The sequence below is a fragment of the Eleginops maclovinus genome, chromosome 15 (assembly GCF_036324505.1).
Source record: "Eleginops maclovinus isolate JMC-PN-2008 ecotype Puerto Natales chromosome 15, JC_Emac_rtc_rv5, whole genome shotgun sequence".
In the NCBI taxonomy this organism is placed as follows: Eukaryota; Metazoa; Chordata; class Actinopteri; order Perciformes; family Eleginopidae; genus Eleginops; species Eleginops maclovinus.
The window spans coordinates 21,742,349-21,768,166 of NC_086363.1; the positions used below are offsets into that span (position 1 = coordinate 21,742,349).

The 25,818-nt window shown below is 45.1% G+C and overlaps 1 protein-coding gene across 1 annotated transcript in view; it reads left to right on the forward strand.

The window, feature by feature from the left end:
• Positions 1-24,219, forward strand: part of slc16a10 (solute carrier family 16 member 10) — a 33,842-nt gene extending 9,623 nt beyond the window's left edge. The window contains exons 2-6 of the mRNA XM_063902266.1: positions 13,410-13,554; positions 14,959-15,388; positions 20,190-20,333; positions 20,675-20,903; positions 21,733-24,219. Coding sequence (XP_063758336.1) covers positions 13,410-13,554; positions 14,959-15,388; positions 20,190-20,333; positions 20,675-20,903; positions 21,733-21,962 — 1,178 coding nt within the window. The 3' untranslated portion in view covers positions 21,963-24,219. The remainder of the gene's footprint in view (positions 1-13,409; positions 13,555-14,958; positions 15,389-20,189; positions 20,334-20,674; positions 20,904-21,732) is intronic.
• Positions 24,220-25,818: the final 1,599 nt, after the last annotated feature.

A 25,818-nucleotide genomic window follows, 5' to 3' on the forward strand; every position in this document is an offset into this window, starting at 1 on the left:
ATTACCTATGTTAAATAGCCTTTTTCATGATTGGTTCCACCTGTCTTTGTAATTGAAGGTCTAATGAGCTAATCAAAGCAATTTTGTGCAGCAACCTGTCAGCTATAAATCCGTACAGGTGTTGAAATGAATGCTATTTATAAGGGTGCCCAAACTTTTGCACATCCCATTTTTTGCATTTTATTTTATTATAATAAAACTATGTAATGCTACCCTAAGAATTTTGGTCTGGAAAACACTAAAACGTCTACATCTTTGTAGGAAAACAAATGTTGTTGCTGTGATCTTCTATTATAAAGGAAAAGCAAATTGTCATGAAATCTCAGAGGGGTGCCCAAACTTTTGCATACCACTGTATGAATGTTCTGCGCGTGATTTTTCTCTTGGCCCGCTCCCAATATGATGAAGGCTGGAAGAGCAGTTCCTTTGTGTTGCATTATTGGACTCCTGCTGTGTGTTGGCAGTACTCCTGCTAACAGGTTATGGGCCCAGTAATGACGACAGTAGTTGCAACAACGGAAAGTGTGGTGACGAACACGTTAGCTAGTTAGCTAAAAGTGTGGTAGCTAGTTTAGTGCGGTAGAACCGGGGAGCTAAGCTAAAGCTGAGAAGAATGGCAAATCAAAAGGCAAAGAGGCCGACGTTCGACGGTAGGGCCGAAGAATATGAGCTCTGGGAAGAACGGATGCTGTGTTGCATGCACCGTGTTGGATTAAAAGAGACTATTCTGAATGAGCCTGGTGGACCGCTGACCGTTGAGGAACGAGGCAAGGATAATGAACTGAATGTGGACGCATACTGCGCGTTGGCGCCATTGCTGGATAACGTGAGTTTGGGACTGATATTCAGAGACACTAAAAACAAGGGACGTGAGAGTCTGCAAGTGCTGAGAGAGCACTACATTGGCAAAGGTAGGCCACGGATTGTTTCTATGTACATTACATTGACCTCGCTGAAGAAAGCGGATACAGAGACTGTAACTGAGTACATTATCCGGGCAGAGCAGATCTTTACAGCGCTCAGAGGTGCTGGCGAGGCACCGAGTGAGGGACTGATGATGGCAATGATTATGAGGGGACTTCCAGAAAATTACAAGCCGTTTACGCTGATGGTAACCCATGGTTCAGCGGAGATGAAACTGGCGGAGTTCAAGGCTAAGCTGCGAAACTTCGAGGCGTCGGAGGATGCAGAGTCAGTAGCCGAGATGGCGGGAGAAAGGGTGCTGAAAGCCCGCGCAGCACTGAAGAAAAGGAGCGGCGGATCTTCGACAGACATGGCGTGTTGGCGGTGCGGAGAAAAGGGACATCGAAAAGATGAATGCACGAGGAAAGTTTGGTGCGGTTCCTGCAAAAGCACAAGCCACAGGAAGAAAGAGCGTGCACAAAGCTCTAGGTGCGCTCGCGCTGAAGATGGCAGCGGTGGCAGTCGTGCAGCGAGTGGTGGAGGACGGATCGGCGCGCGGGGACCCGCGGGAGACAACGTCACATACCTGCAAGCCAGCGCAGCAGCGGCAGATCGAGGGAAAAGGGTTGGTCGTCGACACAGGCGCGACATCCCACATGCTGAACGACAGAAGCCGGTTCAAGACCTTCGACAGCACATTCAAACCAGAGGGCCACAGCATGGAGCTGGCCGACGGGAGGCGGACGTTCGGGTTGGCGGAAGGCAGAGGGAACGCGCAGCTGTGTCTCATCGACAGCGAAGGATGTACAGTGACTCTTAAGAACGCCCTGTACATCCCGTCAATCCCACAAGAACTCTTCTCCGTGAAATGTGCCACTGCACATGGTGCCAAGGTACTCTTCGAGGAAGGAACAGTGTTTCCCACAGATCTGAAGGCAATGTGTGGCGGTAGGCCACCGGGCGGGGAGGGGGGGAGGGGCGGTAAAAAAAAACAACTTGCGACTATAGTTAGCCTAACTTTATAAAGAAGGCGTAATCGCTTGTTTGCTATGGGTCGGGTCGGGACGGGACAACATTGTATTGAAAATATAAAATATTTATATAGGACTTTTTAATGTGTGATTTTATAAAGGTGCACGTGATACCAACCTTTTGTTGAATTTCGCCAGCCGTCTTCTCTGCACTAAGGCACAGCTTTCACGCTTCAAGGGATGATATCGCTGATGGAGACATGTGGTGTGCACGGAGGGGAGGGGCTGTGTGTGTGCAGGCTATGTGAGAGAGACGCGTGACTGACAGAGAGACGGAGGGAGAGCAGGGAAAGGAAATGCAGCTTAACGAATACGATGCGTATTTTTTAAATAGCGTTAAAAAAAAATTAATAATAACGAAACGCAATGTGTGGCGGCCGGTGATGAATCTGTGGCGCACCGCCACGAATTAGTCTATGTGTGGGAAACACTGAACAATGTTCTTGTGGCGTCTAACGGCGCAAGGTTTAACATTCAAGTGTGTAACATAATGTATTACTTGCAAACAGAGTGTGATGAAGATGATGTGTGCAATGTTAGCCATGATATCCAAACCTGGCACGAAATTATGGGGCATTGTATGATGACATACTGAAACTGCAGGATGTAACCGTAGGCATGCACATTAAAGGTGCAAAGCGTAAGCCTGACAAAGAATGTCATGTGTGCATAGAGGGGAAGTTTACTCAGACGAGAAACAGAAATGCAACTGACAAGGTGCAAACACCACTTGAGTTGGTAAACACTGATCTAGCTGGTCCAGTGACAAATGGTTCAATTGATGGTTACAGGTATATGCAATCTTTTACAGATGTGTGCACAGGAGTAGTTTTCACTTACTTTCTGAAAGCGAAGAGTGATGCCGTACAGGCTACTGAAAAGTTTCTGGCTGACGTAGCGCCTTATGGCAATGTGAAGTGCATCCGGTCAGACAACAGGACCGAGTTTACTAGCAGAGAGTTTAAGTCACTACTAAGTAAGAACAGAATAAGACATGAGACATCCTGTCCTTACTCCCCACACCAGAACGGGATAGCTGAGAGGGAGGGGCGCACTCTCTTCGAGATGGCTAGGTGTAAGCTTATTGACAGCAAATTACCTAAGACCCTATGGCATTATGCTGTTCAGGAAGCAGCCTACACCAGAAACCGATGCTTTAACAAGCACATTGGTACAACACCGTACACAGCATTGACAGGGAAGAAATGTGATCTAGCTAAGATGCACAAATTTGGGTCAGAGTGTTACGCGTACCAACAAGACAAGGGTAAACTAGATCCGAGGTGTAAGAAGGGGCTCTTCATAGGGCACGACAAAGGCAGCCCCGCTTTTCTAGTTTACCACCCCACCAAGGGAAAAGTGCAGAAGCACAGATTGGTCAAATTTATCACAAAGACCACATGTGACAGTGAGACTCAGACTCAGGACTTAGGATTTGACCCCATTGAAAATAGTGAGAAGACAGACACATCACAGCCCAGTGCTACGAGCACAGACGTACAGACTGACAGTCCACAATCCCCAGGAGATGATGGTGAGGAGCACCACAGGGTGACGCCACAGGCCCCAAGCAGTGGGAGATACCCCACTAGAGAGCGTAAGCCCCCGAGTTATCTTTGTGATTACGCTACTCAGGAAGATAGTGGTGATGATGATAGTACGCTCACCAGTATTGACTATTGCTATCGAGCTGTGTGTGGTGTGCCACTGACCTTTAAACAGGCTATGGCATCACCACAGGCAGGTAAATGGAAGTGGGCAATGGACGACGAGATGCAGTTGAGGAAAACCAGACCTTTACCCTGACCAAATTGCCAGAGGGCAGAAAGACAGTGGGAGGTAGGTGGGTATATTCTATTAAGGAGGATAGTGATGGACATGAGCAGTACAAGGCCAGATTTGTGGCGAAGGGGTATAGCCAGAGAGCGGGGATAGATTATGGTGAGACATTCTCCCCCACGGCCAATATGACCAGTGTGCGTGTAGTCATGCAAAAGGCAGCCCAAGAAAACTTGGTACTACACCAAATGGACGTAAAGACGGCGTATCTACATGCACCCATAGACCGAGACATTTACATGGATCAACCTGAAGGTTACGAAAAAGTGGGAGGAAACCTAGTGTGTAAATTAGAGAAGTCTATTTATGGTCTGAAGCAATCGGGGCGTAACTGGAATGAGATGCTACACAAATGCTTGATAAATGACAACTTCACACAGAACCCAGCGGATCATTGTGTATACTCAAAAGAGTCTAAGCAGGCAGGGAAGGTGATTATAGTCATTTGGGTGGATGATCTTATCATGGCAGCGAATAACATGAGAAGTCTAGAGCAAGTGAAGGCAATGCTTTCCACCAGGTTTAAGATGAAGAACCTAGGCAGGTTGAAGCATTTTCTAGGCATAGACTTCAGTCAGACTGATGATTGTGTAACAATGTCACAACAGAGGTATGTTGACAAGATTCTCAACCGTTTTGATATGCAGGAGTGCAGAACACGCGAGACACCATGTGAACAAAAGGTTGACTACACTGATGATGCACCTGAGATGACTGATGTAAGGAAATACAGGGAAGCTGTAGGTAGTCTCATCTACTTAACTACTTGTACGAGACCTGATCTATGTTTTGTGGTAGGCAAGCTATCACAACATTTTGCAAACCCCACAGAAGAAAACTGGGTGACAGTGAAACATGTACTGCGTTATATAAAAGGTACTACTGACAAGCAGCTGACTTTTAGGAAAAGCAGCGATGGTTTAGGCCTCTGGGCATACAGTGACGCAGATTGGGGCGCAGACACCAGTGATAGACGGAGCACGTCTGGCTACTGTGTGAGCATGAGCAAAAACAGTTCACTGGTATCTTGGAGAAGCAAAAAGCAACCCACAGTAGCGTTATCGACATGTGAAGCCGAATATATGGCTTTAGCTCTAACAATACAGGAGTGTATCTATTTAGAGCAATTACTGAAGGATATGGATTCCTATGAATATGTTCAAACTGTTGTTCATGAGGATAACCAGGGCACCATTGCACTTGTGAAGAATCCTGTGTGCAGACAAAGGTGCAAACATGTAGACATCAAGTATCATTTCATAAGGTCAACCATTAAAGAAGGGAAGATGACACTTGTTTACTGTCCTACTGATGAGATGATAGCAGATGCTATGACCAAGCCTGTCTCAAAGGTTAAACTGATGAAATGTTCAGGAGCCATGTTTGGTGTAAGCGTCTGATGAGCTGTAAATATGTTAAGTACTGTATGTACTGTAAAATGTTTTGATTTATTTCTGGGTTTATTCTGATTGTTAAAAGCTGTACAGGATACAAGTCACTCATAAGTGGGAGTGTTGACATATGTGTGTATGATTGACTGAGATGTATTCTGTACTACTTACCTGCTCCACACCATAAGGGGGTGCTATTGATTTTATATGAGATGAATATGATTGGTGACGTCACACCCCCTATATATATGAATGTTCTGCGCGTGATTTTTCTCTTGGCCCGCTCCCAATATGATGAAGGCTGGAAGAGCAGTTCCTTTGTTTGCTATATAATAAATATGCCCTAAAGGCTGAAGGAAGAATTCGTCTCTTCTACCTTTCTAGTGTTGCACTATTGGACTCCTGCTGTGTGTTGGCAGTACTCCTGCTAACAATCTGCCTGCTCTTCACAATGATCAATAACATTGAACGGATGGTCATTAAACCTGATTAGTGCTGCTTGACATTATAAAGTGTGTGTTTATAAGTGTGTGGTCGCGTTGTAGTCACTTTGCTCAGCGCTACAGCTTGTTACAGCTTGTACTAGCCATGAACTGTTATTGCTCAGGTTAAATTCCCCCCTCCGAAGTAAGCGTGGCATATTGGTTCGTATTGGATCTTGGATCTTGCCGGGCAGCCGAGTGGGGCCAGAAAGACCCAGTTTTTTGGCGCTTAAAGCCGGTGCCGCTGCGTTGGAAACACGAAAAACCAGATCTTTATCGGCTCCGGCTCTGGCTCCAGCTCCGGTTCCGGGTTGGTGGAAAAACGGCATGTGTGTGTGTGTGTTCAGCAGGATGTCTGCAGGAGGGACTTAGAGTTGCTGAATATATAATACATATAATGTCTCTGTTCTAGTTGTAAACTCTGAGAAGTGTTTCAGAAATAATGCTGGATGTGGTTTGGAACATAATATGGTGTTTAATCATGGCAGCGTTTAGTTGAGTTTCTCCCGGTAGAAAACTCTCTTCAGAGGAGAGATCATGACGCTCCAAAGGGGCGCGGCCAGCTGCAGCTAGTTCATTTAAAGCGACAGTCACAGAATCAGCACTTCAGGAACAGGGCTGAAATAGAGGGGGATGAGGCATGCTACAATGGGGGATCTGTTTGGTATTTTGAGCAAAACACTTCACAGACAAGTTTTGTATAGATTTGAGACCCATAATATATTGTTCAAATATAACATAATAGGAGACCTTTAAACACAAACCAAAACAACTTATATATTTTGTAAAGAGCTGTTCAGCTTATAACAATAATAATACAATCTGGTTATCTGTGTTTGAGTTAAAATATCAAATCATTTTTGTTGCTCTCTTGGCATAAAGACATTGGAGAGGGCCAAGTGGGACGTTGATGAATCTGTGAAATGGGCAGGTTTATCATGGCAGGCTGATTGACCCTCATCGCAGCTGTTGTGTTCTCTCGTGCCAAAGACAACATGCACAAAACTGGATTTTTGCAAATGGTAATGATCCAATCACAATGTGTATTTATGGGGCAGGGAGGTCCCGCCCACTGACGGGCCTGCACTTTCAGTTGCCTTCACATCTGTGGTACAGGCTCTGGTTCCCTCATTGTGGGAATGCCAGATGGGCTTTTTCCTGGGCCTTGTGTTTGTGGTGTGATGTAAGAGCACCCACAGAAGCTCTGACTGATTCTGCCGTTTTCATTCGGCTTAAATAACCTGGACTCTCGTCAACAATAAGGAATCACCTACCCATATTATGAGTGGTTATTATCTTCACTTGACAGATGAAGCTAATGTGTCTTTCCTGAAACTGAAATACGGTTATCTTAACATCTGTTGTCTTAGTGTCCATGACTGTCATGCTGACTGTTAGGTAGCCATGAACTGGGTTAAAAAATGCAGCAAGACTTGCAGCTCGGCAACTGACGTGCCGTTAATTAGTTGGACTTTGACCTGCCTCTGCCAACACCAGATAACATGTAGTTTAGGTGAGGAAGCTGTAAACCCCGACAAGAAGTATGACCCTGATCTAGTAGGCTGTGTGCTGGATGTCAACTCGTTTACAAACAAATTAATGGAAATACATATTTCCAAAGGGCTGCTGGTACACTATTTTTCTGCCACTAAGCATCATAAACCACATTTTGTAATAAAGCAACAACCCAATAAATAAAATTACCAGGTTAGTCTGCTACCAGCTCCTAAACTCACCAATGAACACATTGTGTCTTATTGGTTTAATGTGTACAAAAACAATAATTCAGTAGCTGATCCATGGACAGTCGGTTCGATCCCAGCAGTCAACATGTTGTTGTAACCTTGGGCAAGGTGCTTAACCCCTCCAGATGGCCAACAGTGTGTGAATGTGTGGTATGAATGTTAGCTTCGCCGAGCAGGTGACACATGTAAAGTATATAAAGCACTTCGAGGGGGGCTGGAGTCTGGATTGAGCACTATATAAGTACAGTCCATTATCCATCCCATCATAAGACTGGCTCTAAAGACTTGAGTTAGCAGTCCAGCCCAGTGGCTCAGTCAGTAGGGGCTTGGATTGGGAATCGTAGGGTCGCCGGTTCAAGTCCCAGAACAGACTTGAAAATATGGAAAGTGGACTGCTACTTGGAGAGGTCCCAGTTCACCTCCTAGGCCCTGCTGTGGTGCCCTTGAGCAAGGCACCGGACACCTCCAATCCCCCTCCCCATCCCCGGGCGCTGCACGATAGCTGCCCACTGCTCCTAGTACTAGGATGGGTTAAATGCAGAGGACCAATTTCACTGTGTGTGCTCTGCTGTGTGCATGTATGTGACTAATAAAGAGGGTTTCATCCTCCGATTCTATCTAGCAGCTCTAACAGCCACCTTGGGCAAATAGTAAAAGAAACACACCAAAAATAAATCTCCTAAAATCTTGAAAAGTAATTAGCATACACAGGTTAATAGTTGACAGGGTATTTGATCACGAGTGTAAGCCTCGACCTGAGTTTAGGTGAAGGCTGTCAGGAGATAAAGTCAGGAGCATGTAAACATGATGGAGGAGGGGCAGCACCAACATACATCATCAGCACACAGCGCAGAGTCAGTGGGAATTCAATATATTTATTATGTGAATCTTCTGCTGACACTCTCCGCTGTTAGAGCTCAGCGTACATCACACACAGCATATGGAAACACACTGACAGGATAACAAGATGCTGAGGCGTGATCACACTGCTGCTCTGCACACCATCTGTACGATTTATTGACACTTATTTTACTTGTTGAGAGTAGGTGTGCTGATTTACATCACTGTCAGCCTGTTCTAGCTGTTAGCTGTCATGGTGATGGCCACTCAGAAACATCAGCTGACTGCAGCTCGGGGTTTTGGTTAAGTGTTAAGGCATCAACTTTGCAGAAATTGAGTATAGACTAAATGTGAGGCGTATCCCCGCTGTGGCCGGGAGCCCCCTCTATACTGTGCAATAAAGAAAGGGGTTGGATGAAGAGTTCCCCCAATCACCAAGCAGCCTGACACAACACCCAATTCCCTCTCCTCACACACTCACCACAATTCTCATTTAACATTTTTCATATGGACCTGGTTAATCTGCAGAGAGAAACCATTCAACATGTGCATGTGTATCTCTCTGTGTTATGTGTCCATAAATCACTCTGGCTGCTCCCCAACTTTATTTTTTTGAGAATATAAGCCAGGCATAAGGTTTTACTTCCTGTGCTGTGAGGCCACAAAACACAAGAAGGACATGAGGTTGGACTTAGAATCGGAGGATGAAACCCTCTTTATTAGTCACATACATGCACACAGCAGTGCACACACAGTGAAATTAGTCCTCTGCATTTAACCCATCCTAGTACTAGGAGCAGTGGCTCCTGTGCTCCTCCTATGCTAAGGACTTGGGATTCCTTAGCATAAAACACACAAGTTTGTATTTTGAACAAAGTAAATGTATGGACGAACTAAGTCAACAAATGAAAAAGTAGAACTTGGGATGCAAGCGCACATACATTGGCGTGTTTAGCTAGTCGACCCCCTCCCACGGCCTCCAATGGAGCAGCCCAGTATAAACGTTTTCCAGCTGCTGTGGAGCATTAGATGGAGTAATGCTTCTATATGGTCCGTTCAGCCAGATGTGTATCTGCAGTGCCATGAGGCCATCATAGGGGTATGACTGGGCTCTTGTGATTGGATAGCAACAGCTGTAAGCTCATATTTTAACTGGACTGCCTGTTGTAATGTAAGGCCATATTAAGTCTACAGCTTGTCAAGGGGCTGGAGTATGAGCTTAGGATAGAACATCCTGAGGTGCTTCCATGCTCAGGGAAGTCAGCTCTCACCTACAGGCATCTGTTCCATATATCTTCTCTGCAGTCTCTCATCCCAAATCTTATCAGACTTATCAGATGCAGAGGTTACTGAAACCTGTGACCTGTGTCAGTAACGGTTACCCCCCCCACCCCACACCCACACACACACACTCTAAAACTGTCACTTACTGTACTCTTGAGTTATTGTTCAAAGAATCACTCCACCAATGTGAATTCTTCAGTTCTTCTTTAAAAAAGTTGCTCTTCACTCTCATTTAAGTCCAGACTATCTCCAACGGACAAATCTATTTTGGTAAGTAAGGCACATTTCAGGGCAGACCAAAGTGATTTGTGGAGTTGTCTTCTGTACCTGCAGCCCCCTCAGGAGGGACATTAGTAATGAGTTCCAGGTTTGTGCCCAACATGTTCAGCCTAACGTAGGCCGCAGCTTGTGAACCCAATAACCCTGCTGCTCTTTTTTGTCTTTTAGAAGAAGGGGGGCGTCTCAATTTTTCGCTTTATGACACGAGCAGTTGGAAACAAAGTTGTCGGCCAGTTGGGACACAAAAGGTTCCTCCATTCCTTTGCTCCTTATTACCTTACTCTCTGCCTTGTGTTGGCCAACAGGGAATTGGGTGCAGTGCACTCTTCCTCTGAGAGGTATGAGAGCCGGCTGCTGAGGCTGAAATCTGTGCAGAACAGAGAAAACCACACACACACATCTCACACTGATGTTCTCAAATACATTTCTAAAATCTGTTAAAAATAAACTAATGGTTTTGTCAGTACTTTATTTAACTTTCAACATCAAGGTTTTATCAAATCCTTTGTATCATTACATGTGTTCAGATTGTGCTACATGGGCAATCATTTAGGCTTTCTATTTATTTATTTTTCATTTATGATGAAGTCAGAGCAACAGCTTGGCTTTGGGATTATATATTAAACTTGACATCAGTGGCTAAATCAAGAGAAATCTGTGAGCGAACAGAAGCTATGCTTCTGTGTGACTGTGTTTGTCGGACAGCACTGAAATCTGGTTAGGCAGTTCAAATTTGACATTTATACAATAGTAAATAAAAATAAATTTGGCTAAATTAAGTTGTCAGGTAAAATATAAACCACATGCTTTTTCAGGATTCTGCCATGACAACATGTTTAAAATGTCATATTATAAATAAATAAATAATAAAATGAAACTTCTTTTTTTTTAAAGGCGCCTATGATGTTACCTAAAAATGCATTAGTTAGAATTTTCACTTCCTGTTTAGGGCAAGCTCTTCCTCATGGTAATCTACTTAAGGAAACTCTTTTTTCTGTCTCTTGGCCTACTCAAATCTGCAGTGATACATGTGGTGCAAGGCAGAGCTCTGGCATGAATAGATACTAAGCTAAACAAATATTTTACCAGCATGTACAATGCAAAGACTTCATTTAATACACCAGTTTGATTGTTGTTACAGGAAGATGATGGCTGAATGATGGTTGTTAATGTAATCAGGGACAGCTGCTCCTGTTACTGGCTGTTGGCAGTGAGAGCAGATGATTTATTGACACATTTCCCTCCCTGGTTTGCGTTGGTTCTCGGGCAACAGCCAGAGTTTAAAGTGGTCCCGGATGTTAAATGGAGCCTGTCTTCCTCTCCCTGTTGGAGCGAGACGTTGAGCATCTTTACTCAACAGGTTGTGGAATATGCTGCTGGGACAAGCTGTTTGTTTGACCAGGCCAGGGAAACGGTCACACCAACGTCATATGATCTGAGTTTGCCTGTCTACGAGTTCTTTCCATACAATCTGGTTAATAGATAACTTTTCTACCAGCTGCTTTTTGCTGAAGTCATCAGAGAAGCATGGGTTCTGTTCTTCACACACTAATTTGATGACTTGGCTAGTGGTTCTGGACCACAGTGGGTAAAATAAATGAATATTTGGCCTGATTCAACAAATGAAACAGTAGATAGTGCTTTTGTGATGGGGGTCAAACAGCAGCTGACAGGACTCCTCCTGGACACCTATACAAAGATTATACTTCAGTCTGCAGCAGGAGAGATCCTTTACTGCATTTTGTCTGATTTTCTTTGCTTTTATTTCCATGGCTGTAGTATTCAGTCATTGTGGGTTGAGCAGGTTCAGAGCAGAGGGGATTCCAGCAAGGAGTTTTTAACAAAGCAGACTGACAACTTAGGGCATCTCTGCTCCTCTGTCAGAGTCCGGGCGGCCCAGGGCCAGCGCTGGATGTTACTGGGACAGAGAGAATCCTGATATTACATTTTTCAATCTGGAATTCCTTTTTGTCTGAAGCGTAAATGCCTTTAAATCAAGAGAGCCAGCAGATGAAACCACAACAGCAATTTCCTGTTATCCTTGAGGGATTCTTTGCCTTTCTTGTTCACTGCCATTTATTACATTTTGTAGCTTTAAGCAGGCTGTTATCCCCACAGAGAGGAGGCCAAGCACAGTGGACCCCACTGAATCTGGGGCATTTTTCTGACCTCAGTGTGTGGAATAGATCCTGAGGGGCTTTGACTGAGTTTGGGCTTACACTCATAAAGCTGAGTGACAGCAACAGCATGATCACTTAATATAAAGGTAACACATTAGTATATATCCACCATAAAGAAAAGAGACCAGTGGGTAAATAACCACTGAAATGTTATCATCTGTGCATTGTATAAAACTCAGATGAATAAACCTGAGAAGTGAGGGGTGGGACCGTGGGAGAGCTCCAAATGAACCTGAAAAGAACAGTTGTAAATACTTCAGACTTTACTGCCAATGGTTTAATCTAAAAGCTGCAAACACATTCGGTATTTAATGCCAAATATTCAATTGATTTCTGTGATTATGTACAGACAGTCCAGACCCCCAGATGATGTATGAGCTGGTTTCCTGTAGCGCCACCAGCAGGACGACATGTGTATGTAGCTTCTGGTTTGCTATGGAAGTTGTACATTCAGGATCCCTTCATGATAATGTCTTTGATACCATGAATAATGACATTCCCATCAGCCCCATCTGTACTTCCTAATGCTAGCAATAGTTAACACATGCTGAAAATGTTCATCAGCATGTTAATAATGTCAAAGTGAACATGTGAAATATTCTGGCCTGTCGTGTCGACACTCTGATCCTGTAATTGTAGCAGGGTGTTTTCACACAGAGCTTCTGTACTGAAAGCTATAATACTCTTCCAGCATGGGGTGTAGGAGGATTAGGGGAAAATAAAGACAGAACACTGTAACCTCATCCAGTGGTCTCCTGTTACTCAGATCTCTGTCTGACCCTACCTGTGCTGTGACTCTCTCTGGGATAGGATGTGTGATTTCATTGGAGACCCATGAGATCCCACACCTCACTCACTGCTGACTTCCCCGTCCTGTGCAAGGCGTGCACTATTTGTGTACTTGTGTGTTTTGTCAGCACAGTTACCTGTTTACTTCATTAATATAAAGCCGGAAACAATGCATATGAAAGCTTTTGATCTATAAAGCATTTGCTGTCCTAGCATGTCAGCACATACTTGTGTGTATGGCACTCCAAAGAACTTGTGATAAGACTTCAGTTATCTACACACTCTATTTCCCTTTACTTTGCTTTGATAAAGTTCACAAAGATGAAGCCATGCAGGCTTTTACTATCTCAGAATCCCTATCTGGATTGCTGTAAATGTGTCCTGCGTATCCGAACATACATTAGAGGTGTCTGTAGTATGTGACCTTGGACTCTCAGAAGACGGCTGAGGCAGCATGCAGCGCTATCTGTGGTCAGTGTGTCTCTGCTGTTTTTCAGAGCCATAAGAAACTCTTTTGTTTGCTCGAAGCTTCAAGGCCTGATCCCATGCACAGTAGACTTGATGTGTTCCCTTACAAAGACATGTGGACGCAGTGGTTGCAGTGTCTGATGAAACGATAACCTTGCTGTGTCTCTTTCTCCTGCAGCGTGGGTGGGCTCCCTCTCCATGGGAATGATCTTCTTCTGCTCTCCCATCGTCAGCGTCTTTACCGACGTCCTCGGCTGCAGAGTAACGGCGGTGGGGGGGGCAGCTGTTGGCCTGGTCGGCTTACTGGCCAGCTCATTTGTCACGTAAGCAAGACAATACAGATGTGTCCTCACTTCATAAAATACACATGACCCTCACTCCTTCAAGGTTAGGGGGAACTGAGTAACTTCGGTTATCAGATTTATGTCCTCCTTCTTGGTTCAGATGTACAGTACTGTACTGATTCTTAAACTTTGGTCCCTTTTTGACACATACTTATACGACATCCATCACCTGTCATCAGCTGTTTGATACTGCTCCAGTCAGTCTATGTGTGTGTGTTTGTGTGTGTGTGTGTGTGTGTGTGTGTGTCTGCTGCTCAGCACGTGTTCATACTGTTATCAAGTCTCTGTAGGTCAGAGGCTCTGCACCTCACACTTAGTTGTTAATAATTTCCTGGAATCCTGCATGCCTGCATGTGAGGACACTCTCACACTCACACACAGAAATGTGTGATCCAAACAAGGCTGTGAGTGTTCCACCCTTCCTTTATCACTCCTAGGTGCAATAAACAAGTCATAAAAGTGGTTGAATTACTGCATATCAATTTGCTGTCAGAAGCGTTCTCCACCCCCTCACAGTTCCGCAGCGGGCAGGGCAAGGTGCAACATTTCTTAGTCATGTGATTTCACTGCTAAGATTTATTTACCCCAAACAGGACTTTGTGAACACTTGAACCCACCCCCCTGTATTTTTTGGATCTTCTCCACCAGACACAAATCACTTATATGGTGCTGTTCGATGTCCTCTGCCATTGTTGAAGCTAGGTGGACAAAAGTCACACACATGAACACACTAAGCATGAGCACTGATCTGGCCGAAGGGTTTTTAAAGATTTTAGACTACAGGAAGTCTTACCGAGGTAAAGATCCAAAGAAATTAGATTTTCCCAGTTCACAATTAAATAATACTTTACAGGGCTGAATACAAATGCACAAATTACGTTTATTTATAAAGCCCAACTTCACAAACCAAAGAAGCCCCTACCTGCAGAATGGTTGATGGAATACAAGATATTATCGTCAGCATGAAACTAAACAGTACTGTTAGTGGGGCACCCATATCACCCCCTGGGGAACTTCAGACTCCACGAAGCACAATCACCTAAACCCATGAAAGCAGCTTCTATAAAAGTATGTTGGCAGCTACACATTTATAAAGGAGACCGCTCCACCATGATCCTCTGCTTCAGTAGGCAGCAGCAGCAGTTTGCCGGCCTACAGTTTATACAGCCTTTGAATGTGCACATCATTAAAAAGCAAGGACATACCATAATAAAACATTACCTTCATCATGTTGAATGAAAGTGTCTGACCGTACAGAGGAATAGCATCGTGTGTTAGCCATGACATCTTGGTGAGGAACACAAATGAAAATGAAAACTGCCTGGCTGATAGCAGCTAGGACAGTTCACTCATGTATCTTGTACCCCCCCCCCCCCCTCACAGGTCCCTGGGCCCCATGTATTTCACCTATGGCATCGTGTTCGCCTGCGGCTGCTCTTTCGCCTACCAGCCCAGCCTGGTCATCCTGGGCCATTACTTCAAGAAGCGTCTGGGTCTGGTGAACGGTATCGTGACGGCGGGCAGCAGCTTCTTCACCATCACGCTGCCCTTCGTGCTGTCGGGCCTGCTGGAGAGGGTGGGCCTGCAGAATACCATGCGGGTCCTCTGCATCCTGATGTTTGTGCTGATGCTGGCTGGCTTCACCTACAGGCCCCTGCTGCCCGTCAAACCCGGCAACACCCGCACTGGCAGCCGCTTCCCGCCCCTGAGCAAGATGTTCAACATTAATATCTGGAAGTCTTTAGGATATCGCATTTGGGCCTTCGGTATCCCAGCAGCCCTCTACGGCTACTTTGTGCCTTATGTTCACCTGGTGAGTTTGTGTCTGCTCTCTCTCTGCTGCACACACACTGTGTGTGATGTGTTGTTGCTGGGTATCATTGCCCCGCTCTCTGGGCTAAAGGTCACTGATGATGAAAAACAGCACGTCAGTGCCAACAGAGGAATACCATGGTGTTATTTCTCAGTATCCTGTTCCCGTGTTCTGGATGTGTTTGTTGGCGCAAGGAAGGAATTAGGGTTACCCAACGAGGGAGCTCCAACAACACAGGTGTCAGAAAACTACACTAGCACCCTGAGATTTATGAAAGTGGAAGAGGAGAGGGGTGGAGTCTAAGCCTGCAGGCATTCAGCCGTGGTAGGGAGTGTTAGCATAAGGGTACCCCAGAAATCAGGAAACGTCCCTGTCCATTAGGAACGACTCTGTAAGAAAAGGCCCTTTATAACCTTTCATAAAAGAAACAACAGAGCATGAAACCCCAGTTCTTATTTCATGAGCTTATAGTCAGAAAAAGAATACCTCACAATTATTTCAGTGATCTTTGATAATGACATCTCCAAATCTGCTATCAAAATCTAGGGTTTCATTTCCTAAATACAGAAATACTGTATGTCAGTAATTTAAAAGCAAGCTATCCTCATTGCTAGTTACCACAAGAGGCGGAGAGGGATTTTATTATTTGGGTTGAATCACCCTTAACAGTTTTACTTTTGCAGTGACCTCATGACCTCACAGTCAGCAGACAGCCCCCCTGCAGGCCTTTCCTGAGTCTCAGTGGTCCTGAGCTGTGTTCCTCTGATCAACCTGCAGCCAGCACCCAGCTCAGTAAACAGGTGTCCCCTTCCCTAAATCTCCCTTCAGTTGGCCCACTGGATGGGAACATATGATGTTGGAGAGACATTTTGAGAGGGTTGGGCAGCCGAGCTGGGGGGGCTCAGGAGGTGACTGTTTATTTGGACATGATGACTGTTATACGTGTTTTCCTGACACTTCTCATGTGTCTGTTAATCAGACTGGGACACCACAGGGCCTCGGCTGCTGCCTCAGCAGCCCCCCCCCCCCCACACACACACACACACACTGCAGGCCTGGCCTCAGTCTTGTGACACTGCATGGGAAGGAGAAAAAGGAAACATGTGGTGCCAAACAGCATATTGTTCAGCTTTTCAGGAAGTGTGTCCTGTGTGTGGGTGCACTGCTCATGTTTGCTGCTCTTTTGAATGATCCCCTAAACAGACACTATTAAAGCAGCTTAAAAGAATGTATCTGTCATGTGCCAAGTGCTGACATGATTTGTTTTACTGCAGACAATCACAGCGGGAGAATCGCAGGTGGAGATAATATCACCGACCGCTGAGGGAACTCCAGTAAAAATTTATAATAAAAAAAGGACCAAAACCAACAAATACTGTCACAGTAGTTCAGGCGTGTACTTTAGGTCTTTTGGGATGAGTGGTGGAGTGTTGCAGGAATGCACAGCTTCAATATGAGAGAACCAGTTGGTGGACAGCATGTGTATGTCTGCCTGTGTGAGAGTGGGATTTACTTTGTATGTTGAAGCTCTTCTTTGCCACAAGAGCTGAGTTGCATCACATGTGTGTGTATTCCTAAAAACTTGATCAAAGATACACACAGACACCCTCTTAAAGCAAATAGTCAATAAACCCTATTTCTATAGTAAGCAGTAAGACACTCCACAGGTGTTGTGATGTTTCAGTGCACAACAGAGGGGGGTGACAGTGAGAGCATGGCTTGATCTAAAGCTGCACGATACAGGATGGAAGAGAGATACGCTCTGATGAATCTATCAGAGCATGTGTTCCTGGACAGAGGAGCACTCTGCTTTTTATCTGTAAGATGTGAACACGTCACACAGCACCTTCATGCAACATGGCAGGAAGCCTTGAATACATAACACATACTATTGATGCAGTGTGTGAAGGAGTTACAGCGATCAATCGGAATGTCTTCTTGTCTCACACACCCAGGAGTGTTTACACAGCCACTACGACTGATAGATACCCTGCTCAGACACTGAGGAACTGCCCTCGTGTGTGTGTGTGTGTGTGTGTGTGTGTGTGTGTGTGTGTGTGTGTGTGTGTGTGTGTGTGTGTGTGTGTGTGTGTGTGTGTGTGTGTGTGTGTGTGTGTGTGTGTGTGTGTGTGTGTTGCTTGGCCATTACTCAGACATCTGTTGTATTATCTGAACTGTAGCTGGCAGATGCCGTTATACTTGATGAAACACCAAGCCTTTCCCTCTCAACAAGACCAAAGCGCTCGTCTGCTTGAAGTCTGCTAGCCATTTTTCCCTGTAGGAATGTTTCATTTTAGGTAAAATTTAACCACTAAATGTTTTGTTTTTTTAAACAAAAAACATAGTGGTTAAATTTCCATGATTTTTCTGGTGAAGAAAAGTAATCAGAAACCAATGTTATGGATTCAAGTATTAATGGCAGTGATGGAGGAGGTATCTGAACAGCTCTTACTGCTGCATGCCACACACACACACACACACACACACACACACACACACACACACACACACACACACACACACACACACACACACACACACACACACACACACACACACACACACACACACACACACACAGTTGTTATGCCTCCAGCACTGGTTCTCGGAGCAGGACCTTCCTGAACAGAGCATGCTGTTGTGGCATATTGACAAAGATGATAAGTCCTGGAGAGGTCTCTGCAGATGGATATGTGACCTGGGAGGAGGGGGGGGGGTCCTGCTGCTGCCTGGAGGTAGAAGTAGCTCCACAAAGCGGGCCCTTCTTTTCTCACTGGCTCTCAAACTGTGGGCCTCACAGACTGGTACTCTGGAGACACATACAGCAACATGTGAGAAACATCTGGGCTGCCGTTTTAACGGTCTGCAGAGGAATCTAACACGACGGCACTCACAGGAGATAAGGCGGGATGTGTTGGATAACAGTTCTGATGAGTGTGAGGCTGTTACATAAACACACTGCTGCATGATACAAAGAACAGCCGAGTTAGCCCTCACACTTCTAAAAACCCAGAGCTCACAGACGTTCAGCCTTCTGATAAATAAAGCATGAAATGAAGTCAATGCCAAGGTATAGATGCAATGTCTAAGCTATATTGCATACATAAACAACTACAAAAGATGTAAACTGGGATAAATGATCACAATAATGCACTCAACGTAGGGATACACACTGTAAGAACATTAAGGTAAAGCCTTCTCAGGATAAACTGTGCCATTCGTTAATCCTTAGCACTGATTAGTAGAGGCACAACACTTAAAACAGATAGAATGCTCAAGAAGAAGAAGAAGTTATATGCACACATGCAGTTAAAGGATCCAGAGCGGAGACGCAGCCAGTCTAGCCGGCCCCAGGGAGCAGTTTGGGGTTCGGTGCCTTGCTCAAGGGCACATCGGCAGTGGCCCAGGAGGTGATCTGGCTCCTCTCCAGTACCAGTCCACACTCCGTATTTCTTGGTCCGATCGGGACGTGAACTGGCGACCCTTCAGTCCAAAGTTAAGGTCCCTACAGACTGAACTTCTTCCTGCTTTCCAGAGGCATTTCTCTGAAAGCATTTTTTTGGGGCATTGTTTGCTAGGGTCTCCGATGTTTTTGCTCTGGCGGGCTACAAAAGGTGGAGTGGATGAGGATGAGATGTCTGCTTTAGGAACAGAGACTGGTTCACTGTGACTCTCAAATCTGTGTTTTTAGTTTTGGGGCGTGAAAGTTGAGGGGAGGTTAAAGCTGGGGTCGCTGCACTCCTGGGCTTCTGTGCGCACAAACTCTGTGAAAAAGAAAAAAGGGGGTAAGCGACCCGAAATTTCTTTTTATACTTAGATCCCCTCATAGTCCATTTTTCCTGAAGTCTGGACGGCAGCTTGGTTGAGGTTGACACATCTTGCAGTACCTAGAGAGGCCTGCAGATTCAAGATCCAAAGGATAATGTCACTTGCACACAAGTTACACAGTAGGAATGGCAATTCCCGAACTCCTCCAACAATGCAACATAGTTATATAAGACATTAAACTATAAAACATATATAACAAAAAATACAAATAATGCAAGCAGAATGTCTATATACACGTAAATAGAATATGCTATACACAAGAACAGAATGTAAAATTAAATATTGTACAGTAAGATGAAATGAAAGACTGTTTATTTTCTTTATAACTATTTAGCAGTCTTATAGCCAGTGGTATAAAACTGTCTCTGAGTCTGGGTGTTTTGGTCCTGATGCTGCGTTACTGCCTGCCAGACGGCAGCAGACAGAACAGTTTGTTGCTGGGGTGATGGGGGTCTTTGATAATCCTGTGGGCTTTCTTCCTGAGATGCTGGGAGTAGTGGTCCTCCATGGATGGCAGCTCTGTCCTGGTGATGTGCTGTGTAGTTTTCACCACCCTCTGTAGAGCCTTACGGCTGAGGGCAGTGCAACTGCTGTACCAGGCCATGATGCAGCCAGTCAGGATGCTCTCTATGGTGCACCTGTAGAGGGTCAGGACCCTCTCTATGGTGCACCTGTAGAAGGTGCATTGTATCCTGGCACTACATGTTGAACCTCTGCAGCCTGAGGAGGAAGAAGAGCCGCTGTGGAGCTGTTTTGGCGAACGCTCTTTATGCTCATGCTGCTGCCCCTCCAAAAGGAAATCTTACCTGTGTGTTCCCCTCTAAAGCTTTCTTCAGATATATAAAAACATATGAAGCTGAATTTGTATTCAGCCCCGTGGTGTTTCTTTGTGCACCTCTAACATTGTGTTAAGTGTCACATTAGATCAGAGCCATGCCACAGCTGTGCTTATCCTTGTCCTAACTGTCCCCAGATGAAGCATGTGGAGGAGCGTTTTGGAAAGGAAGCCAGTAAAGAAGTTCTGCTCATGTGCATCGGCATCACATCCGGTGTGGGCCGTCTCATCTTCGGCAGGGCGGCAGACTACGTGAGCGGAGTCAACAAAGTGTACCTGCAGGTGAGAAAATCACACCGCTGTCCTTACCAACTGAGAAGACTATTAAAGATACATCTTACCTTACACTTTCAACCAAAACTAAAATTTGCTAAGCCTAAAGTGAACATTCACATTATTTGAAACTAAAAGCAATAACTAAATCAATATTAGTTGGAATTGAATTAAAAGGTTCTGTAGGAGCATTTACACTAACATGCAAGGTCATACGATACTAAAGCTCTCTGAAATCCAAATTAATTCGAACATGAAAGGAAACTGTACCCTTACAATGACACTTAAGACATGTCCTACATAAAGAGTAATAAACCATTGAATAATGGAGGAAGAATTTGTCCTTCCAGGTGACCTCGTTCTTCGTCATCGGCCTCATGTCCATGATGATTCCTCTGTGCCACATGTTCGGGGGGCTCATCGCCGTGTGCCTGCTGATGGGGCTGTTTGACGGCTGCTTCATCTGCATCATGGCCCCCATCGCCTTTGAGTTGGTCGGAGACAAAGATGTTTCCCAGGCCATCGGCTTCCTGCTGGGCCTGATGTCCGTGCCCATGACCGTGGGGCCCCCCATTGCAGGTAACACAGAAATACTCAAAATACTGTGTTGAAGCTCTATATGCCAGTGTCCATGATCTACAGTAATGCTCACACACTCACAATCCTCCATGTGGGGGAGCAGCAAGTCACTAGTTCTAGCAGATTCTGTGGGGGGGGCATCTACCCATCAGAGATAAAAGTGTCAGCAAAATGACATTTAATGAAATGTAGTTGACTTCTGACCTTTCTGGGGGGCCTCAGAGTAAAGAAGTTTCTCCTTCTTGTGGCTGTCCTCTCAGACTTCTGGCATGGCTCTTTTGCACGGCCTAGTGGTTATTTTTATTATTCCGTGAACAAGAGACGGACATATACTGTATGTATGTGTCCGTGTCAGTTCAGATTATTTTGGAATCCCTTTAAACATGAAGAGGAACCTCAGGGATGATGGTGTTAGCATGCTCTGTAGCAATGAAGCTCACCGTGTCACTCTGTCTGAAGTGTTCCTCTGTCACAGGTATGATAAATCATTTAGAGACCGGGATACATCCATCCCCCTGATAACACTGCACACTGGGGTTCTCATTAACATGATGTTGAGAAATGATTGGTTACTTCCTGTACTTCTTACAGGGTGCTTTAGTGCATACATCCTTCCATAGGAGGTGATCAGAGGGCCTGCTGTTAGCTCCCTCAGGTTCACTCTCACATGTTCAATGGTTCTCACAATCAGCATGATTTATCTCCAAGATGATCATAGTAAACTAAAGGACACACGTATCCCTGCAGATAAGTGCTGAGTGAGGGGGCAGAGTGTGACTGCAGCTCTGTGGTGTTTCAGCAGTCATAAGAACATCTGTCTCTGCTTTAGGGTTCCTGAGGGACAGACTGGGCAGCTACGACGTGGCCTTCTACCTGGCAGGTATCCCCCCCATCGTTGGAGGGGCCGTGCTGTGTGTCATACCCTGGGTGGAGGCCAGACGCAAGAGGAGGGAGAAGGAGGAAGCCCTGAACAAAGATCAGGACGTCACTGAGAAGATGATGGAACCCGAGAAGGCGGAGCAGGAAGCACGGAGCAAAACCAGCGAGTCTGTCCTCTAAATTTCCCACTGACAGACGGACAGAGACACAATGAAACAGCTGGATCAGCCTAAGAAAATGCCAAAGTGATGAACCATATCAGAAAGAGTCCACAGTGAAGTCCAGTCCAACAGGAATGTGATCCTGAAGAACTATGCATCAGACGGTTTGACTGAGCGAGTCAGAACATTTGAGAAAACGGTTTCATATTTTCATAAGGGAAAGAAGACATGCTGTGCTTATTATAACTGTAATGTCAAAGTCTTAATGGAGAGGCAGACTCAGGCCATTCTTTACAATCAGTTTTCAACACTACCACTGACAGATAGAAGAAAAACACTTGATTTAACCTCCACCCAATATCGTCCATAAGCCGCTATCTGTATCGCCTCCTGTTAGCTGATGTGCTCATAGAATTCAAAGGGACATGCAGAGTGTCTGTTTGTGTGTGTGTGTGTGTGTGTGTGTGTGTGGGGGGGTGCATCAATCAGCTCTCATCCTTTGTACAATGACTGTTGTGTGGCCCCACCCAGACCCTCAGGGGCCCCAGACCCTCAATTAGCCTGTGGTAATTTATCCCACATTACTTTTGCAACTGTGTATGTACTCTATAAACTGAAAGGATCGGGGCCTTAAAAAGTCAGCTGTATTAATATATGATGTCCCCAGTGTGTAGGGGCCCAGGGTCAAATCTACATTTAAGGACTTTATTATTTCAGTTTATATCAAGCTTATAGAGTGTGTATTATTAGGAATTAGCATAACGTAGTGATTAACTATTACAAACCCATTACACAGAGATTGGGAGGCCCCGGGGCCCCTGAGAGGTTTGATGGGGCCTAAATGTGCCAGAGAAACCTCAGCAGAAACACTTCCACATGGTGGGAAATACTCTTATTAGCTCTCCTGCTAACAGCAGCACTCTGTTTAGACTATTAAATAAAACCAGAGGGTTAGCTTAGCAACCAGCCTGGAACAGCTGGATCAACATCTGTAAGTGTCAGTGTATCTCATCTCAAAATAAATGTTAAGATTATAAGTATTGGTGTTATTGGAGATCATGCGCTGCACTTTTTCTCTGCCAGAAGCAAACGTTAAACCGTTCCTTTAACAATAAGAACTCTTGGCCAGCTCTCAGTTATGAACGTGAATATTGAGTCATTAGAAACATACTGGCATTGTGTGTGTTTACTCTGTCTATTCATTGACATTAAGCAGTATTTCTTCGTAAAACCAGTGTTGAGATTTGTTTTGAATGTTTTTTCTCATTCTTGTAAAGTCTCATACGCTTCCTGGTTTATAAAGAACAGGAAGTTTGCTCTGTGGCTGACCAAGGTCACCCCCTGCTTGCGTCCTCTTTAAGGACCACCCATAGAATGCCGTCACACATTTACAGCATGCTATCCTCTGGAGCTAAGTGGAAGTGAATCATTAACCCCGTGCCCAGATTCAACCGTTGATAGCAAGCTGTTTGTTTTATGTTTTCACATTGTATTTATTTTGGGGCTTTTGTGGAGAATGTGATGCTGTAATTGACGGGCATTTGCCTAAAGCCTTGATTTGTTCTAGTGGAGACCAAAATGTAGTTAAATGAAAGAGCGTTAACGCTGTTGGCGTAATGTCTGTGCTGACGGGCAGAGGTTGTGGAGAGCTTTGTGAGTCCATGGTGTTCCTCTACCTCAGATGTTTTAAATGTGTAGAGCTCTGGCCTTCCCTGTTCCTCCACCAGAGCAGTGTGACTCGAATAACCCAAATAAGCTACAGAGTCTTAGAGGCGATACCTCTCTCCAAAGCGTGGCCCTTTAGTGAGCCATTTGCTGTTCAGAACCAAAAATGCCTTTTTTATACAAGAAACTTCAACAGCTTTTACAATCTTTTCTCCCCCTTAAATATATATATTTTTAATACAATTAAATCATATATGTTGCCTTTCATTCGAATGCATCTTTTTTTAATGACATTAAAATAGCAGACTTTAGGTTAGAGACTGCATTTCATTCTGACCTTGCTGTTAGTATTTTGACCCTCAAATGTTATTCCACCACAGACTTTATTCAGAATATCTCTTCTGTAGATGTGTATGAAATGCATCTTTTTTTCATCCTATTTCAGCACAATTTCTGCCTAATACTTGTTCGTGCATATCTCCAAATGTTTTCTACAAGAATATTACTTTCATATCTCTCCTGCTTGATGAACTACAGTATAAACCATGTAATATTATGTAAACAATCAAATTTGAGAATTTTAAAGACATTAAAAAAGAACGTTTACAATTTCTGGGACTCTCATCATTTATCTCGACGTCTCTGTCTGGTATTGCTGTTAGGGAAGGTTAACATGATTCAAGGTCGATGAAGCCATCGTTTTTAAACACACAGTTATACAACAGAACACAAGTTGTAGTTCCTTTATGCTACACAAGAACACACAGAGCAGAACCGTTCTCGAGGAGAGGAGGGTGAGCCAATAGACTTATGAAACGTTGTCTAACAGCATCAGTTTAAACCTAATTCTGTTCACCTCATAATGTATGAGAACAACATGTAGGGATCATATTCGGGTTGGTTCAATAACATATCCGTATGTATTTATTTCTCCAAGCTATGTTTTTGCACGCAGGAGTCCCAGTAATATTTGGATTTATTTTACGCAGTTTCTCATCTCTCCAGTTCTTGTGCGTATGCATGGGTCTGAGTGTCCGTGGAGGACCACACACTGCCATCTTTTGAACTAATTTATAAATGAGGCCTCTGGTGCTGCTCACAGAACTTCCTTTGATGTGACACAGGACGCTGCCGCAGTAACTAACATTACCATTAGTGTGAATGCTGATGGCTGGAGCACACACACTGTCCAGCTGACCCCTACAACTGGTCTGATGCACATGTGTATTATTAGGACAGTCAGTAGTCACTGTCGCAATGTTTCAATCGCTCTCCGCAGTCAGGAGCACCGGGGAAAACATTTACTGTGTATTTCTCCTGTGCCCTGAGACACGGCTCTCAGTGGCGCCTCTCACCTCACTTCACCCGCGTTGCACTCAGAGTGGTTAAGTAGTTTCTGATATAGTTTGAGCTTTTGCTAGCTTCATCATCCATCCATTTTCTCCCGCTTTTCCGTCAGGGTCGCGGAGGTAAGAGCTCCAGCAGAGAGCCCCAAACTTCTCGTTCCCTGGCCACATCAACCAGCTCTGACTGGGGGATTCCAAGATGCTCCCAGGCCAGCGAAGAGATATAATCCCTCCACCTGGTCCTAGGTCTACCCCTCGGTCTCTTCCCAGCTGGACGTGCCTGGAACACCTCCCTAGGGAGGCGCCCAGGTGGCATCCTCACTAGGTGCGCGAACCACCCCAACTGACTCATTTCAACGCGAAGGAGCAGCGGTTCTACTCCGAGTTCCTCCCGGATGACTGAACTTATGACCTTATCCCTAAGGGAGATGCCAGCCACCCTGCGGAGAAATCCCATTTCGGCCGCTTGTATCCGCGATCTCGTTCTTTTGGTCATGACCATAGGTGAGGGTAGGAACGAAGATGGCCCGGTAGACAGAGAGCTTTGCCTTCTGGATCAGCTCTCTTTTCGTCACAACGGTGCGGTAAAGCGACTGCAGTACCGCTCCCACTGCTCCGATTCTCGGGCCCATCTCACGCTCCGTTGTTCCCTCACTCGAGAACAAGACCCCGAGATACTTGAACTCCTTCACTTGGGGTAAGGCTTCATTCCCTAACTGGAGTGGACAGCCATCGGGTTCCTGCTGAGAACCATGGCCTCAGATTTGGAGGTGCTGATCCTCATCCCAGCCGCTTCACACTCGGCCGCGAACCGATCCAGTGAGTGCTGAAGGTCACAGAAGCTTCATCATCCTCACCAGCTAA